The sequence below is a fragment of the Artemia franciscana genome, chromosome 18 (genome assembly GCF_032884065.1).
Source record: "Artemia franciscana chromosome 18, ASM3288406v1, whole genome shotgun sequence".
Taxonomy (NCBI): domain Eukaryota; kingdom Metazoa; phylum Arthropoda; class Branchiopoda; order Anostraca; family Artemiidae; genus Artemia; species Artemia franciscana.
Window position 1 is genome coordinate 14,851,931 of NC_088880.1, and position 19,679 is coordinate 14,871,609.

The following is a 19,679-nucleotide window of genomic DNA, read 5'->3' on the forward strand; positions in this document are numbered from 1 at the left end:
TGGACTATTTGATACTATATGACTATTTCACACAAGGAATTAGCTCAGGAGATAATATCAATATGTGGGCTTGTTTTAGAATTCTGCTTAGTTTAAGCTATACCACTGAACCTTTGTTATGGGGAAATATTAAATTCTGTTCTGGAGGTGTTATAAACAACCACATGTTTGGAAATAGACAAATGGTTATAAGAAAATATATTTCCCAAAAGTTGTTCCCTCTTAAACCTTGGGCTCCCCGACTGATATCACAAACCATCCCCTTGATATCCAGATAGCATTATTTCATATTTGAATTTTTGATTTTTTTTTTAGTTAATTAACAGAAAAACCGGTCAAACCCTTGTCTTTTTAGAACTACAATCCCCCCACACACACTTATTTCCCTGTTTTACAGCTTTCTGCTTAAGAAAAAGCAATTATATACTTTTTTTACTTGAACATATTAATGCTCTGTTTTAGAGCTAGGGATAGCATCTATACAGAAAAATGGTATCTATTTCTTATTTAATATGTTCGCTGCAAATAAAAGTGCTTTTTAAGTACTTGCTATTTTCAAATAATATTTTTTTTTCAGTGTACTCTGATGTGTCTCAAAAATGATGTTTGTCAAATGTTTGTTCATGATCAAATATCAGAGGAGTGTTTCCTAGCTGGAAGTATATCTAAGAACAGTACCCACAGTGGAGGATTCTGTTATAGAATAACAGAAAATGACGCCTGTAAGTGTAAAACTCGGCTTCACTTTTTGTCAAAACTGAGATACTTCAACCCCTAAAAATTGTGCACAGGTTATCAAGGTCAAAAGTCCAGGACCAGTTTGATACTTTTACTCCGGTATTTCAAACAGTTCGTGGTAACAAACTGTAGTAAGGCGCGACCCGGCTCAATAGTAACCAAAACCCTAAGAAATGGAATTTTGATACCAATAGCAACATCAAAAGAATTACATTTTAATACTGATTTTAAATATATAAGTTTCATCAAGTTTAGTCTTACCCATCGAAAGTTACGAGCCTGAGAAAATTTGCGTTATTTTAGAAAATAGGAGGAAACACCCCCTAAAATTCATAGGATCTTAACGAAACTCACACCACCAGATTCAGCGTATCAGAGAACCCTACTGTAGAAGTTTGAAGCTCCTATCTACGAAAATGTGGAATTTTGTATTTTTTGCCAGAAGGCAGATCACTGATGTGTGTTTATTTGTTTGTTTGTTTTTTTTTTCCCAGGGGTGATCGTATCGACCCAGTTGTCCTAGAATTTTTCGAGAGGCCCCCTCCTACGCTAATTATTTTCCCGATGTCAACGAATCGAAATTCTGAGATAGCCATATTATTCAGCGTAGTCGAAAAACCTTATAACTATGTCTTTGAGGACGACTTACTCCCCCCCTGTCCCCGTGGGAGGGGCTACAAGTTACAAACTTTGAACAGTGCTTACATATAGTAATGGTTATTGGGAAGTGTACAGGCGTTTTCAGGATGATTTTTTGGTTGGGAGGAGGGGTTGAGAAGAGGGGAATATGATGAGGGAACTTTCCGTCGAGGAATTTATCATGGGGGAAGAAAATTTCCATGAAGGGAGTGCAGGATTTACTAGCATTATTAAAAAAAAAACAATGAAAAAATAAATATGAAATTTTTTTTCAGCTGGAAGTAAGGAGCACCATTAAAACTTAAAACGAACAGAAATTATTTCCCATATGAGGGCCTTACCTCCTCCTAATACCTCGCTCTTTACGCTAAAGTATTTTAAGTAATTTCAACTATTTATTCTACGGCTTTTGTGATTCAGGGGTCATTCTTAATGAATTGGGACAAAATTTAAGCTTTAGTTTAAAGAGCGAGGTAATGACGAGGGGGAGAACCCCCTCATATATGAAATAAAAACATGAGAATACAGAAGTTCTTTACGTAAGCTAATTTATAAGTTACGTATATCTTTTACTAATAGAAAGATTCGTAAGAAAGTAAAAGTTCTAGTTGCCTTTTTAATTAACCAAAAAATCGGAGTGCAACTAGGCTTCCTCCTCCGCTCTTTTTATCTCAAAATTATTCGATCAAAATTATGAGAAAGACATGTAGCCCCCCTCAAAAAAAATGCAAATTTCGTTTTAATTATTCCTCTGCGGAGAGCCAAAATCAAAACATGCAATGATTCAAAAACGTTCAGAAATTAAATAAAAAAAACAAGTTTTTTTAACTGAAAGTAAAGAGCGACATTAAAACTTAAAACGAACAAAAATTACTTCGTATATGAAAGGGACTACTTCCTCATCAACGCCCCGCTCTTTACGCTAAAGTTTTTTTACTTTTTTAAACAGAAGAGTTGAGAGAAAGAGTCAAACTTTAGCGTAAAGAGCAGTTCGTTGATGAGGAAGCAGCCCCTTTCATATACGAAGTAATTTCTGTTCGTTTTCAGTTTTAATGTCGCTCCTTACTTTCAGTTAAGAAAACTTGTTTTTTTTTATTTATCATTATTTGAGACCATAAGTCTTAATCTGAAGTCCATTATTTTTGGTAGCAGCCTCTCAAAGGCCTACTTTTAGCTTTATTACATGACTAAGATCTAGTAAAACAAAAATATTAAAGAGCGTTTAAAGAGAGCTCTTAAAGAGTTTGTGGTATCCTCTTTCTTAGGGTTGTGATTCATTAATATTAGTGATAATTAGTTATATGTAATTGACTTTGTTCTTAGATGGCGGATAACACAAAATTATAAGCAATCTGTATTACCGTAAGTGTAGAACGGATAACAGTGTTAGACTTCGCCCCAATGTGTTATGAGCATTTTAAAAACTAGAAACTTTGTTAACGGGTGTTTTAGAGTTGAGGTAGTTTTAGACATAATTGAGCTCTGGAGCAGACTTCGAGTTCGCTCACAGACCCATAGTCGAACTAGAAAGTCGGTTAAATTCCATTTCAAGAAATTCTACCACCATCCAATGTTTCACGGCAAAAACAGAATGGTAAAGATTAAGTTAGTTAAAATATTAAGTTAGTAGAGCAAACTTTACACTATTAAGTTGATGCAGATGCAGTTAAGTTGACGAAGAAGAAGCACACTAAGCGCATATTTATTTCCAAAGTTTAACAGACAACCTTTCTTTGTCTGTTATATTCATCCCATTGGCCACAAGAGGTGCTCAAATCAACTACTGTCAATGGAGCTTTGTGAGATATGAGGTTTCCAATCAACTCTTTATCAATGGATTAAGCTTATTGTTCGACGATTACGACAAAGCTTCTATCTAAAAAAAATGTGGAATTTTGTTCGTTTTTTTGTCAGAAGAAAGACCACGGATGCGTGTTTTTTTCTAGGGGTGATTGCATCAACCCAGTGGTCCTAAAATGTCACGAGAGGGCTCTTTCGAATAAAAATTAAAAGTTCTATTGATCTTTTAAGTGACCCGAAAATTGGAGGGCAACAAGGCCCCCTCCCACGCTCATTTTCCCCAAAATCATCGGATCAAAATTTTGATCTGATTTGATCCTAATTAAAATTTTGATTCGCCATTTTGTTGAGCAAAGTCGGAAAATCTAATAACTTTGTCTTTTAAGACTACTTAATCACCCACAGTTTGAGAGGGTAGGGCTGCAAGTTATGAACTCTGCTTATTGTTTACATATATTATTGGTTATTGGGAAGTATACAGACGTTTTCAGCGGGATTTTTTCTGGTGGGTGAGGGGGGAGGAGTGGTTGTTTGGGAGAAGTCGGCTACTTGGGAGGATCTTTCCATGGAAGTATTTTTCATGGGGGAGCGAGAATTTTCCATGAAGGGGGCACTGGGTTTCCCAGCGTTACCTAAAAACAATCAGAAATTAAAAACAAATTTTTCAACTGAGAGTAAAGAGTAACATTAAAATTTGAAGCTAACAGAAATTATTACATATATAAGGGGGATCGCTCTCTCGTCAATACCTCGCTCTTTACTCTAAAGTTTTCTTAGTTCTTTCAAAAGAGCTAATTAACGGCCTTTGTGATTCAGGGGTCACTCTTAAAGAATTGGAACAAAATTTAAGCTTTACAGTAAAGAACGAGGTAGTGACGAGGGCGCGAACCCCTCATATACGTAAAAATTTCTGTTCGTTTTAAGTCTTAATTTTGCTACTTACTTTCAGTTGAAAAAACTCGTTTTTTTTATCTAATTAAGAAAAGAAACGAAAACTAGTCATAACGGGTTTCGTCCACTTGGGATAATGGCTTTTCTGACGGCATTTTCAACCAGATTTGTCATCTCTGGCAACGAATTTTGCTATTTTTGTGAAAATTTCACTCGTTTCACTCTTCAAGGGCTCTGGCAAGGGCACTAGGTTCTGAGTTGCTATTTATAAAAGACAACTGTATACCCTTCTACAATCCTTATACGCTTTCTCTCTTCCTGGTGACCGCTAAAATGCTGCCATGCATTTGAATATTACTTCAGTATTTTTAAGACAATTATATAGTTTCTGTAATTTTGTAGTTTGAAAATATTTCATATTTGCAGAATTTATGTTGTTCATTTCATCTTGTATATTTGTAACACAAGTAAACTGTCTCGACTGTTCTTGACTGTCTCCTAGTTATCCTTTCTAAATGTCAGTTTTATGTTAACTATACATACTATCAGCTGTATATATTTACCTGTAGCTACAATAGCAGCAATCCCATATGTTCGTTGATTTGGGGTTTTCTTCTTAGGAAGTGAGGGAGATGAGTGGTCTTTATATATGAGAAATGAAAAAAAAAAACCGAAACATTCGGTAGTGTGACGTCATGATTTTATGAGCGCGAGGGCTAAAGGCTTCAGCTTCTGACTATAGCGAGCACTTGAGTGGAAAGAGGTGGTGTCAGGTTAAATCTTTGAGGACTGAAAGCCCAAGACTGCCATGAGTGAAGGCTGACGGCCTGATTGAGCTGAGTAAGGTCGCAAAAACCCAACGAATCCATTTCCCATTAAGGTTTTTTTCAATGATGATGTATTCTTTCCTGAGAAGTGGCGTTGCCTTGACAATATAAATGGTTAATATGGATATTAATCTCAATGCCTGATTTAACTAAGTTGATTCGCCTGATGTTTCATGAAAATAGATTTAGTGATGTATAATTGCGTCTATGCAATGAAGCAGATGGAAGAAAAACCTTAACAAAACTACTATCGTTTATAATACACACAGGATGAAGCGTTCGACTTTTTCTTAGCTGCAACATTGCGAAGAGCAAACCTCTTTTTTTTAAGCTATCACTCTTTACTATACCTCCCTCTGGAAAAGGAAGGGACACATAATTGATACATACATAATTGATACACAAAATCTTAGATATGATTTCAGAAAAGGGTTTAGGACCATGCTGATAAAATATCTTTACAACCTTTCAGGGCCTTTCTAGAGTCGGTACATTGAAGGAGAAACAGGGGACAGATCAGTGCTGCCCAAGCTAAAATGCGCTTTTCTTCAGCTTTTGAGATGAAAGACGCCAAACTTCCGGTCAGGGGCTTTAGTTTAGACCATGATGCTCCCAGTGGACGACTATATATTTCAGTCCATCTCCATTTTTATAGAGTTCTTAAGCTGTTTTTTTTAGTTCCTTTAAATTTGTTTTCTTTATTACCTTTTTTTTCATGTTTAACATAGACAATAGCTACCATTCTTGAATCAGTGGTAAATGGTTATTAATTTCCGTTTAAAATTTATTTAAAAACGTGTTTTTAATTTTGAGTACTATAGGCTGTAGTTCGCTATTTACCGTGATGATAAAAAATATATCCTATGCTTTCTTAACATTCCAGTAAGATGTATAACTAAAAAAAAACTATATTTTTACGCCAGTCACAGATTTATTCGTGCAAATGGATGGAAGACTCTTATAGAAGCTGCTAAATTGGCAACCAATTCACATGGCCTTCATAGGCAAGGCTTTCATAATTGGTTAACTATATCAATCTTTGTAAAAACAGGTTGAATTTTATGTTTTGTTTTTGTGTTTTGCTTATGTTTCCTGTCTAGCTTGTTGCTCTGTTCCCAAGGTTCTCTTAACTGATTTTGCAGTAAAAGTTCACAACTGTAACTGCAGGGAAAATCAAAATCTTACTTCTATTGCTTAATTCTTTTTTTTCTATTTTTAGATTTCTTTTTATGTTTTTTGAGGTGACGGCTTATGTTTCGATGATTTTCAATTTAATTTCTTGAAACTAGAATTCGAAAATAACAAATTATCAAAGCAAAGTGACAAAATAACAATATCATCTACCATTGTTCCTCAGTGGAGTACTAAATAGGTATAGTAATACCTGAGCACTGTCAAAGCATTGTGTCATTGTAGTTGACTGAATACCCTTAGTTGGACAATATTGCAAAAATAATACTTTAAATTGCCCTTTCGCCTTTTCTTTTTATTATTCCTTCCCTTTTTTTTAGGGCAATGTTCTCGGGTCAAACGCCTCTGAAAACAGATCTTGACTTTTTAGTCTGCACCGTCGTTTTGCATTCGTCTATCCACCAAATTTGTTTAACAGTTTTGAAGAGAGGGATACTTTTTTTTTTTATCCCAGAGCCTTTTTTTAGTAGTTGTACATAGTTTTCGCATAACACCTTTTTTTTAGGAATATGTCTCGCTGGAAAATGCTCCACCATCCTGAAAAATTAGCTGAAGAAATTCTTATTACTGCATGTACTTACTGACACAGCAAGAAAACGTCTAATTTTTCATTTTTTTTATTCCAAAGTCTCTGACTAAAAGATAATCTCTAAAACCAGCTTCTGAGGGGAGAGGGGGGGGGGGGTTCAAAGGCAAAAAAGACATGGCTAAATTGTATCCTATTCTAGATTGATCAGAAGGACGAGGTATACACAAATTTTAATTCTGCTGGCCCCAGTTTCTTTTTATAGTAATATTTAATAGTTCATTTGAGTTATTCCATGATCTTCTAACCAGTAGATAATAAGATGTTTGTGGACAAGAATTTTTGATGCAGAGATACGTAACAATGAGACGTAATTAGCCTATGAATTTAGCCCATCCACATTTTTGTGTTAAAAAAATAGGAATGAGGAGGTAAAAGAAACACCAATCAACCTGTGCACAACAACACAATAACACGCAACACAACAACATGTTGAATTGGTGAACCGAGGCACATATATAAGACATATATAAGACATAGTGATTGAAAGAGTAGGTTTTTCGAGCTTTATTTTAAAAATATACAACAAAATGCTGTTCAATACTTTTCAACCGAAACCAATATTAAACGTTGATTGATAATAATCACTATTAAAGTAAACCGTTTCCAAGATATAAGAAAAGGGAGGAGACGACCGAATAAACTGGAAAACAGGTGGAAAGTCAGATTAATGAAATATAAGAACGAAAACTAATCGGAACAGGACAGGTAAACTAAGGCGTCCTCGTATTACGCAATGTCCCAAAATTACTTGCCTTTCATATAGTTTCTGGCTATGCAAAGTCTCTATGCGAAGCATAGAAGTTATTTTTATGCCACTTCTTATCAATTTTTATTTTAGTAAAGGGAAGAAAAAGGAGACAGCTATTTTCGAACCCGCTAATGGGATTGGCGAACCTTTTTGTCAATCTATTTAGAGGCGTAAACCTTGGAAGCATGTCCAGTAGCACAAGCACACGCAGCCAAGGTGGAAGATCGATACAGTTCCAACAAGTGAGTCCTTATTATTGCTTTTGTATAACCAACTATCGAATATTTAAAAATTTGGCCGCGTCGTTTTGCCAAGTGTACTATTTGATTTTTTAGTCTTTTTTGCAATGCATGATTTTTCAAATCCAATACTTGTAGGGGAGAGGTTCAAATAACCTTTAAAATATTTTACATATTTGTGTTCCGAAGTCAAAAATACTAGATGTAGCTGTAATCGGAGTTCGTGAGAATGCATAAATTAGACCAAGGGACTAACTACTTGGATTGTTCAGGAGCGATTCAGTTTTTTATGGACCATTTATGGATAATTTTTTTTTATGGACCCGTATAGATAAATAAAATAAAATAAATTGGTCACTTTGCTACAAGCAATGATTAAAATTTTATTTGTGGAAATAGGTCTGGATGAAGTAACAAGAGCTAAGAGCTCATATGGCACTTGTGACGATGTCTGAAGAGCCAAGAGCCAAGAGCCAAGAGCTCAAATGGCATGATCTCTAGCAAAGTTCTAAGAATTAATAGATTAATTTAAAAGAAAAATCAGAGGCTTAATGCTGGTCGGGATTTGTAAGAGCTTTGAGACACGAGGTCCTTCTAAATATCAAAATTCCTTAAGATCTGATCACCCTCTCGTAAGTTAAAAATTCCTCATCTTTTCTAATTTTTCCTCTTTCTTCAGCCCCCCAGATGGTCAAATGGAGGAAAAAGACTTTATTAAGTCAATTTGTGCAGGTCTCTGACTCGCCTACCAATTTTCATTGTTCTAGCACGTCCAGAAGCACCGAACTCGACGAAGCCCTAGACCCCCCTAACTCCCCCAAAGAGAGCAGATATAGTCCGGTTTTGTCAATCACGTATCTAGGACATTTGCTTATTCTACCCACCAAGTTTTATCCCGGTCTCTCCACTCTAACCGTTTTCCAAGATTTCCGGTTTCTCCCTCCAACTCCCCTCAGTGTCACCAGATTTGGTCGGGATTTAAAATCAGAGCTCTGAGACATGAGTTCATTCTAAATAGCAAATTTCGTTAAGATCAGATCACCCGTTCTTAAGTTAAAAATAGCTTAATTTTTCTTTTTTTCCAAATTAACACCCCTCCAACTCCCCCAAAGAGAGTGAATTCAGGCTGGTTATGTCAATCACGTATCTAGAACTTATTCTTTCCACCAAGTTTCAACCTGATCTCTCCACTTTAAGCGTTTTCCCAGATTTCCGTCCCCCCCTAACTCCCCCAATGTCACCGGATCTGGTCGAGATTAGAAATAAGAGCTCTGAGATACGATATCCTTCTAAAGATCAAACTTCCTTAAGGTCCGATTACCCGTTCGTAAGTTAAAAATATTTCTTTTTTCTAATTTTTCCAAATTAACCGTCCCCCCCCAGATGGTCAAATCGGGGAAACGACTATTTATAATTTAATCTGGTCTGGTCCCTCATGCGTCTGCAAATTTAATCGTCCTAGCTTATCTGGAAGTTTCTAAACTAGCAAAACCGGGACCGACAGACAGACCGACAGAATTTGCGATCGCTATATGTCACTTGGTAAATACCAAGTGCCATTAAAACCTGAAAACATACACGTTTTATTTGTAATTTCCACAGTTTATACCGCACCCTGGCAAATAAAGCATTGACATAGTAAAGAGCAAAGTGTCTCCTACGTATTATTTTTCCCTCTTACACCTCGTATAGAAGGGTGATCTAATAAAACAACAACAAAAAAAGAGAACCGAAATAGTTTATCGATTTCTATCTTATTTTTCTCTGGTTTTATTTTTGTCAAAAACTTAAAGAATGTTTTGATTTTAGCTGTTTTATTCTCTTTCCAAGTTTTTATTTTTAATTCCATTTTTAACGTAGAAGCACTGACTAAGTAAAGAGCGATATGTTTCCTTACGTATTATTTTTTTCCTGGACGCTACGCTCAGAAGGGGTGATCTCAAAACCTTGGGGTGGGGATGACCCCTCCCGATTCTTTGGATCACCCAAGAGGTGCAATCTAAGATTTTTATATTTAAACAAAATAGTAAACCAATCCATATGCAAAAGCAGATAATTGGGTTGTCCTGGGTAAATAGGAAATTAACGGGGAAGATATTCGAGGATTTGTGGTTTTGACCGAATTGAGGGTGAAACACTACTGTATTGAAGAGACAACACTTATCACCTATTTTTGAGATAAAAAGAAAAGAAAAAATGGTTCTGTTCCACCATCCATTCGATCAAAATTTAAGTCGTTGTATAATCCCTACTAAATTTCTTGTTGAAACGGGAAAATCATTCCCAATCAGAAAGAGTAACTGGGATTAGAATATTGTGAAAGATCTCGAAACACAACCTTGGCTCAGGGGTGAAGTCGACACTGCGTCTAGTGTTGTGACTGGCCTTTCTTCAAGGCAGTCTCTTTGGGTGCATGTGCCTGTCTGCTGAATTTAAGGAGGGTCTCAGTAGCTTCAACCGTTTATTCACTTCTTGAACAAGCTACCACAGAGGTGGTTGATCACAAGTAAATAAGTCTTCATCAAAATTGCTTGAAGTCCAAACTTGTGTCTACAAAGTGTTGGCTCGGCAGCTTCACTGCCTTAGACCTCAGTCCAAACCTGTCTGTCTGCAGCCTGTGTGCATCCTTATGATTGGAGTCCCTATTCTACTGTTTGAGTGGAGGCATAGAGAGGGTCCGTGACTCCTCCAGCTCCTCCAATCCTGACAATGCTGTTTCTTCATTGATTTTCAAGCGAAATGATCTCCCTCCTTTTGATTCGAGTTCTTTTTTTCTGCTAGTGTAAAATAGTTTCATCAATTTTCTCTCCATAACGGTAACTTTCCCCAAAAAATAAAGTATTCCCAATACTTTACTTTAAAGGCCAAAAAAGCTTTACGAGGAGCTTGGACCCGTAAGCCCAAGGCTATGAATCTGATGTTCTACATTCTGAGCTATCCAGGATTTTTATTTGGTTCGACGCCTTTGGTGCATTAATATCAGAGGCAACACTATAGCATTACAGTTAAGGCCATATGGCTCCAATATTTTATTTTTTTCCCCAAGGGCACTTCATATGGAAAGGGTTGTCGTATGAACTTCAAAGGGAGCTCATTCGACTGTAAATTGGAGTTTCTAGTACCCTTTTTAAGAGTCAAAATGATCGCAGCCCAAACAGCCCCCCACACCCTCGTTTCCCCAAAAAAATCCAGTTAACATTTTGAGAAAATCATTTTATTGAAAATAGTAGAAGTGGGGTCAAGATGGTTTCCACCGGGCCCATAGCCGCTGCTCTTTTTCTAGATCGGTAATCTCGAAGAAGTTTAACGGCGATTCCCTCAAGACGCTGTGTTATTAATTTTGCTGAAGATGGAGGTTTTTTTTTACGAAATATAGAATATTTGTTTACTGATGCAAATATTTTTCTGCAAAATGCAGGTTTTTATTACGTAATAGAAATGTTTCTTCTTTGAATGTCCTGGCTTCTTTTGATGAGTCCTAGTTGAACTTCGTTGAAGTGAGGATGCTAGGGTTGTTTCAAAAAGCTTTTGAAAACATTTTTAGTTTTAATGTTAGCATTTCAATGTAAGCTTATATATATATATATATATATATATATATATATATATATATATATATATATATATATATATATATATATATATATATATGTTTGGTGTTACGCTGAAGACGGCCCTTGGACATAGGGTCGAAATATTCACTGAATGAAATTCCACTGCCTTGAGAAAATTTCACTATTGTTTCTAAGTTGTGTTTGGTTGATTGTTACGTAATGGGGAGTTGCTTGTCACGTAATAAGGAGTTCTTTTTATTGTTACGTAATCTTATCTGACTTGTTAGAGCTCAGGGCCTATGGAGAATCCCTGAATGTAACTGAGGGCCCAACCAATAGTCCCCTTTCCCCCCAAAAAAAATGTTAACGACATTTTACTCCAAAAATTATGGCAACTCACCTCTCGCCCTCCATGACCCTCCTAAAACACAGCAAATTATTAGCATTATTTAATTTCAAAACTTATAGGCGCTGACCCCTGATCCTCCATGGACCGACACCCCTCCCTCCCCCAAAAAACTATCAATGATAAACCGTGGGAACTGACCCGTGGTCCTCCTTTCTTAGCCAAAACCCCCTCGATAAAAAATTTATTAACGATGTTTTATTTTAAAAATCATTGAAGCTGACTCCCCCAACCAAAAAACTTTACGAACGATATTTTTATTCAAAAAATCATGAAATTCCACTGCCTTGAGAAAATTTCACTATTGTTTCTAATTTGTGTTTGGTTGATTGTTACATAATGGGGAGTTACTTGTCACGTAATAAGGAGTTCTTTTTATTGTTACGTAATCTTATCTGACTTGTTAGAGCTCAGGGCCTATGGGGAATCCCTGACTGTAACTGAGGGCCCAACCAATAGTCCCCTTTCCCCCAAAAAAATGTTAACGACATTTTACTCCAAAAAATTATGGCAACTCACCTCTCGCCCTCCATGACCCTCCTAAAACACAACAAATTATTAGCATTATTTAATTTCAAAACTTATAGGCGCTGACCCCTGATCCTCCATGGACCGACACCCCTCCCTCCCCAAAAAAACTATCAATGATAAACCGTGGGAACTGACCCGTGGTCCTCCCTTCTTAGCCAAAACCCCCTCGATAAAAAAATTATTAACCATGTTTTATTTTAAAAATCATTCCTCCCTCCCCCCAACCAAAAAACCTTACGAACGATATTTTTATTCAAAAAATCAGGAGAATTCAGTTTGATTTTATTAGCTCTTTCCAAAACTGTACAAGACACATATATTCTTCACTACAAATGAGAGTATGGCTACTGTCCGTTTCCCTAACGGTAGAAGGATAAGGCCTACTGCGTATTTGGGGCTTTACTAAAACAAACTATATGAATATTTTCTTTTGTACTCATTAAAACATTGGAAATAAAATGAAACTTGGAGCAAAACCAGAACAGGATTTATCCATAGGCCCACTAGGCCCACTAGGCCCCGTAGCTTTCACTATTCCCGAAGTTTTCGGGGATTTCCCCGAAAATCTTGAAAAAACGGAGTGACAAAAGTATTAAAGCCTTAAATCCGGTCCTGAGTGAAACAAAATCTTGAGCTAGAGAGCTTTCAAGAATTAGCATCATTATTTATCAAAAATTCAGTTTAATTTTATTAGTGTTTGGCAAATCTGTTAATTTATTTTGGAATACAAAATTATTTTGGAATAGGGAATTTTAAGATACTTGAAACTGCGGCAATCAAAAACGAAGAAATAAATTAAAAAAAAAATTCCATAAAAGAAGTTTTCTTAAGAGAAGTAAAGTCTATATTAAACTTACGATCAGAAGAAATAGAAATCACCATTAACTCAAATTCAAAACGACTAGAAATTACTAAAGAGTAAGTGAAACCCAAAACGATCAGAAATTAAATAAACAATCATGGAAAAAAAACATACAACAGGTACTAATTTAAACGAATATATAAATCTTAAAACGAGTAGAGCTCAAGTTGAATATGAAAATCAAGCTTAAAATAAACAAATATATTTTGCTATTGAAGTATAAATAAAACTTAAGACGAACAGAGATTAATTAAACAATCATAGCAAACCAACATACAATAGGTACTAATATAAATGAGTAAATAAACCCTAAAACAAGCGAACTTAAATTGAATATGCAAATCAAGCTTGAAACGAAAAAAAAATCCTTACAAACAAGAGTCTGGGTTTTGCCTCCTTCTCTCACTGTAAAAGTCTAAAACATACTGCATCATTGACGTCATTTGCGCCTCGCTGTAAAGTATAAGTGCCAAGTTTCAACTTTCATTTAGCAGTGCTTCGAGGATAAAAGGAACTAATTCAAAACTACCTTTACTGCAATGATGGGGTGGTTGTCTTCCCTCAGCACTCATTTTGCACGTTTGTCCGAGTAAATTCCTCCATACTTGTCTGAGTATAATAGGGAGAAAATAATTTTCTCCGTATTCATTTGAAGAACCTCTTATTGGAAGTAAAAATTTGGACCTAGCAACACATTTTTAAGGCTTCATTCTCCTGCCATATGATTTCTGCTAACCTTTCACCTAGCAGTTGCTGCTCAAAACTCAATAGCCGTTAGTTTAGTGTATACATATTTAGGAGCGTATGTGCCAACGCACGGCAGTGTGGCCTTTTGATTAGAGATGTTCTTCACAGGCTCTTAGTTTTTTTCCAATGAGAGTAAAGAGCAATATTAAAAGTTATAAAGATAGGAAACTGTTCCTCATATGAGGAGGGCTGCCTCCTCGTCAATCTCTTGTTCTTGGCGCTATAGTTTTGTGGTGCTTAAAACTTTTTGTTCCAGTAAACAGTCTTTGTGTTTCAGCAGTTGTTCTTTAACGATTTGGACAACAAGAAAAAATGTAGCTACCTATTTAATTTTTAGACAGATTTGAAGTCAAATCAATCCAAAGATGCCAATTAAATTGAATGGATATCACACGCCTCCGATTACCAAACAATATTTCCTTATTTTTTTTTAATTTTAAACTACCCCTACCTATACTATTGATGTTCATTATTCTATTGTCTAAAGGATAAAACATAGGAGACAACTTCACAGACATCCTATTTTAGGGGAGCTCATCGAATTCATTGCCTATGTTTTCACAAAAAAGTCGTCCAGAAGCCAATCAGTGTGGGCGCAGAAGCGTAAACTTTGAACCACCATCAGGAAGACAAGGAAGGATTATTAATGGTCGTGATGTTCCTGATGGGGCACTTCCTTGGCAGGTGAGTTTGGAAAACATAGGTAAAAAGTATGTGATTTAAAGATGTGTAATTGAAGACATTCTTTTGAAGCTAATACCTCTTAAACCATTTGATAGAAGAAAAAAAACACTTACTAACATATCCAGAACCAGCATCGCTACCCTGAGGCCATATGGATCAAATTTGTCTTTAAAGTACAGAGGAAAGAGCAAAAAGCTAAAAAGTGTATATTGTGATAATATTTAGGAAAGGAAGTTTTCTAGAGTGTTATTGAGATCGTTTAAAACGAAAATGAGGGCAAAACGGATCCATCCCATTTATTATAGGAACATATCTCCTAACTCACCCTTAAAGTTTGAAGCGAGAGGGGCAAAGTCTGAAAATCCAAGCGAGAAACGAGTCCTTTCTAGAGTCTTCTTGATTGTAAATAATGAAAAATGAAAAGAAAAAGACCTGCAATATTACTCGATTTAAATTACACATTTTTTCTTTAGAATAAGCTAATGAAAAAATAAAGAAAAAACTTTTGCTGGAATCCTAAGTAGAGAAAAGCTTTTTTCGTACAGAAAATTTTTTTCAACTATTTTTATTTTGTCAAAATTTAAAAGAACAAATTTCTAAAAATCATTGGCATTAAAGGCAGAGTCATCGTTTTTAGCTTCCCTTGCATTCTGGCAGAAGATCTCTCTGCATTATTTGCAAGCTATGTGGCAATCTAGACTCAACTTCTTACATGAGTATCTTTCTGAGTCACAGCTATTCAGCTTGCAGGAGGCCTTCTCAACTTTTAGAAGGTACAACGGAACTGGAGTTAAATCAGTCATCGTAGGAATCAAGACTGCTTCTGTGCACCTGAATTCCCACTCAAGAGGAAAGAGATGGCTATTTTCACTCCAATTGTGGACTTGATGAGACGGGCTTCGAGCAAAAATTTGTAGATACAGAAATGGGTGGCAAGTCTCACGGATTCACAAATTTTGGGGATGCTGAGACCTTATTTTGGAAGATTGTCCATAGATGGACAATAAACATTCTCCAGCACTAACTACTTCCCCCTTTGTGATCACCTTCAGAAAAAAACTTGAGAACTTCTTCGGTAGAACTTATTTTTCTTAAATATACATATCGCCTTTTCCGTCTTAACACCCTGTACAGGTGAAGTGGCATTGCAGCTCAGTAGCACATCGCGGAAAAGTCTGGAATTGCATAGTTGTATTTCCAAGCTAGTTTTCATCATCTGTATGTCCCGTCTAACGCTTACATCGTCTTGTTTAGCTTCTAGAGACTAATATATCTTTTTGAAATTGTAATTGGCATAAAGCAGTAAAAAACGAACAAGTCAGTATCATCACCAACTAGCACAATAGGAAGAAATTGAGACTTCTCAACGGCTTTTTTAATGATCTTATCCCCATCGCCTTTTGCATGAATATCTTCGATCCCCGTTTCACATAAGCGTTCATCGAGAATGTAGATTAACATTGTCTTATTTTTTTTGTTGTTAGATGTAGTTTCTTTCCTAGGCATTTGAAGGTGTATATCTGCAGTAAACAGCACCTCTTTTTCTTTAAATTTCACACGCATGGCATGCTTTGTTTGGACCCTTTTTGTTAGTCCTCCATCATAACCGTTAAAAAGAGCTATAGCATTTTGATATGCGCTAACTAGGGAAAGATTCAGGTAGGACAGACCCCATTTTGGTTCTTCGCCGGTGGAAGAGGTTGAAAAAAAAAACAATGACCGAGATAAGCTGTCAAAGGTTTCCCCAGAACATTTACTTACACAAAGGAACGGGCCAGCCTTTAAGGCAAACGGTCCCAAATGCTCAAAAATACAAATTGTCTCTAAACCTATTTATTTCAAATGCTGAAAATAATAGCAGAAATAAAAATAAAAATTGTGTAAATATCTATATTTAAACACCCTACTAGGCTAAATCTACGCGAAAAGTAAAATGAGCAAACTGTCTCTTTGTTCCATCTGAAAGGGTTGGTCTTTGTAGCTTCAAAATGACCTATTTTGTTCGTACGAAACCCATCTCTTCATTAGCCACAGATTTGCTCGATGGAACTAACCACTTCCTAAAACTAAAGTTAGAAACCATCAGATTCAGAGTTCCACAAAACTCAAACATAATTCCTAAAGCTCTTCTTGGTCGGCACTTTCATAACCAAGAAATTGTCAGCTTTTGGCTCAGTTTCATCAATAAACTCGTCTTCTGACCCATCCAATTGCAAGCTGTCATCACTTTTATCATCCAGTGCAACATGTTCATCGAAGCTATCTTCCCTGTTCTCAAGTTGTTTCAAGCTTGCTCTTTTAATCAGGTTTCCTTTGAGTTTTCTTTTGTGATACTTTTCAACTCATTTGTTCAACTCTTTTCAACTCATTCTTCTTCCAATCTTTTTTTTCAGGTGTGCTCGTCAGAATTTTGGACTTTGTTCTTTTCCTAGACGATTTTCCGTCTGTTGCATGAAAACTTGCCTTAGGGTGACGATATATTGACTTTGGAGTCACCGGCATAGCCAAAGAAGTCACTGAGCTACTTGTAGTTGGCAGTACGTTTTTTTCGAAACTGTCGTCACCAGAACTGGCTGATGCAGCTGCCAACTGGTCTGTCACGGAAGACATCTCTGGTGCTGGTTGGTCGATCACGAATACGGCGATAAAGTCGCAATCTTGAAAAATGCCTATCGAAAGAGTATATTCCCGTTTTTGGAACCGTCTTAGAATGTTTTTGTGATGAAAGGTCTTGAAAAAGCGATTCCGATTTCACAAATGGAAATTCTCCTTTTTGGGTTGGAAATCATCCAAGAGATAGGACCTCCATTGTAGTATCTAGTAACTACAATGCCGTGGAAGCGTGAAGATGTCAATGCCATTCTCTTTGCAAAGATCAACCACGATCAAAGATATGTTGCAAATCACTATTATCCGTAACCAGCAGAATTTGATTTATGGGTGTGTTGCTGATTTGGAAGATCAGATAGCGTATCATATGCGGGAAGATATTGGCTTTTACCCTTCTATCCTGGTATTTCCATGTGCTTTCAGGTGTAGTACAGTTGAAAAAACTTCTTGCCAGTTCACTCGTGGAAAGACAAAGAAAGCGGCTATAGACTGGTCAGCTGCGTTGATGCCCCCTACGTCCCTTGCTCAGCCGAAGTAATGCGTCTTAATTACTTTGATCCTTTTTCCGCAACCAACTTTGGAGTCTTCTGAGCTGTGGTTGCTATAGTCTCGCAAAGATTATATATTCTATTCTCTGGATACTTTTGATTTGAAAGCAGCTCTTCTAAATTATAGGAAGAATACACTGACATTCTTCCTGTTTAAGCAACTGTCTCTGACAGTGCTTGTCCCTTGAGAGTGCCTTAGGAAAATCTGATTGTGACTCATAAGGCTGTTTGTCTTGCATTTTTCTGTACTCTTGTTTTCAGTCCTTTCTCGGACATCTTCTTCCCTTTGGCTTAGGCATATTCATTTGCAAGCTGACGTGCTTCTTATTTCATAAGTCCACGATGCATGCTCTGTTCCGCGGTCATATAGTCCTTTACAAGTGTCTCTACGTTTTCTGAGAACACACTTTTTAAGTTGAAGGTAGTTTCCAACTCACCTCATTCGGGATCTTCTGCTGCATCAAGGTTTGTAACTGCTCTTCGAACTGTGCTTTTTGGCAAACCAAGCTCTTTCAAAAATTTGCAAAGCGATGAAACAGATCTAACTCGCATAGGGGCTGCTCTTAGTGAGTCCTGGTCCTGGAGACCATGGATGATATTCCGAGTATACTTTCCCATTTTTTAAAAGAGGGACAACAGAATGTCTTTCTAATTGATATACCTAACAGGGGCATTCGAATCCGGTGCCCAAACCATCGCAAGATATACTCAGCTATCTGTGTGAAAACCGAGACTGCTTGGTGAGCTGCGGCAGCTTCTCGTTACTCGTGAAATCAATCCACCTTAGACCTTTGACCCTTCTAAGGCTCTTTGTCTGGAATATATCGATGGTATTTAATTTTACAGTTGATGCATGCCATATTTCAGCTTCGTAGAGTAATACAGAACCGACGAGGGTGTTAAAAATCCACAGTTTAGTTGAATGACTGATGTTCAGTTTTTGCTAATGGTGACAGTTGAGCCTGCCTATGGCAGAAGACCCTTTGGATTTCCATGCTTACAACTCGGGGAGAAGCTATACATCTGAGGAAATTTTTCCCAGGTAGGTGAAACTTTCTACAACTTCATTGCTATTTGTTTTGTCTAGAGTAACTGGAGAATTCGTTGCAGGAGAAGACGGGTCTAAAGCCATAATTTTCGCTCTATCCCAGTTTATCTGCTGTCTCACATTTATTGCCTCTTCTCTTAAGATCTGAAGCGCTTTCATATACTGATCCATGGAGTACGCTAGGATGTTCAGGTCATCAACGAATCAGCATATGAGATGACGAGATCTCCGAACTTGAGCCCAAGTTTGACTCTTTCTCACAGCTCTACTTTTTAAAACAATAAAAAACTTTAGCGTAAACTTTAAACTTTAGCGTAAATTGTTAAAAAACTTTAACAATAAAAACCTTTCATATACGGAATAATTTCTGTTCGTTTTGAGTTTTAATGTCGCTCCTTACTTGCAGTTAAAAAGACTTGTTTTTTTTAATTTTTGAACATTCTTGAATTAATGCATGTTTTGATTTTGGCTCACCGCACATGAATAATTAAAACGAAATTTGCATGTTATTTTTTTTTTTGCTAAACGGCTTTCTCGTAGTTTTGGTTAGATCATTTTGATAATAAAATGGAGCGGGAGAGGAGGCCTATTTGCCCTCCAATTTTTAGTAACTTAAAACTGAAACTAGATTTTTTTACAAAGTTTTTGTTAGTTATAAACATACATACCTTACGAATTAATCTACGTAACGGACTTCTATATTTGTGTATTTTTATTACGCATATGAGGGGTTTCATCGCCTCGTCAATACTTCGCTCTTTACACTAGAGCTTGGATTTTGTCCTAAATCCTTAAGAATGACCCCTGAATCACAAAGGCCGCAGAATAAATAATTGAAATTACTAAAAATGCTTTAGTATAAAGACCAAGGTATTGTGGAGGAGGCGAACCCCCTTATACACATAATATTTTATGTTCATTTTAAGTTTTAATGCTGCTCATTACTTCCGGTTGAAAAAAATTATTTATTTTCTCAGTTTTTTTTCAAGTAATGCTAGAAAATCCTGTGCCCCCTTCATTGAAATTT

The 19,679-nt window shown here is 36.5% G+C and overlaps 1 protein-coding gene across 5 annotated transcripts in view; it reads left to right on the forward strand.

Moving 5' to 3' along the window:
* The window catches only part of LOC136038659 (trypsin-1-like), a 75,573-nt gene that overhangs the window by 25,258 nt on the left and 30,636 nt on the right, over positions 1-19,679 (forward strand). For all 5 annotated transcript variants that reach the window (XM_065721921.1, XM_065721924.1, XM_065721920.1 and 2 more), the window contains exons 5-7: positions 578-722; positions 7,514-7,665; positions 14,291-14,446. In XM_065721921.1, coding sequence (XP_065577993.1) covers positions 578-722; positions 7,514-7,665; positions 14,291-14,446 — 453 coding nt within the window. The remainder of the gene's footprint in view (positions 1-577; positions 723-7,513; positions 7,666-14,290; positions 14,447-19,679) is intronic.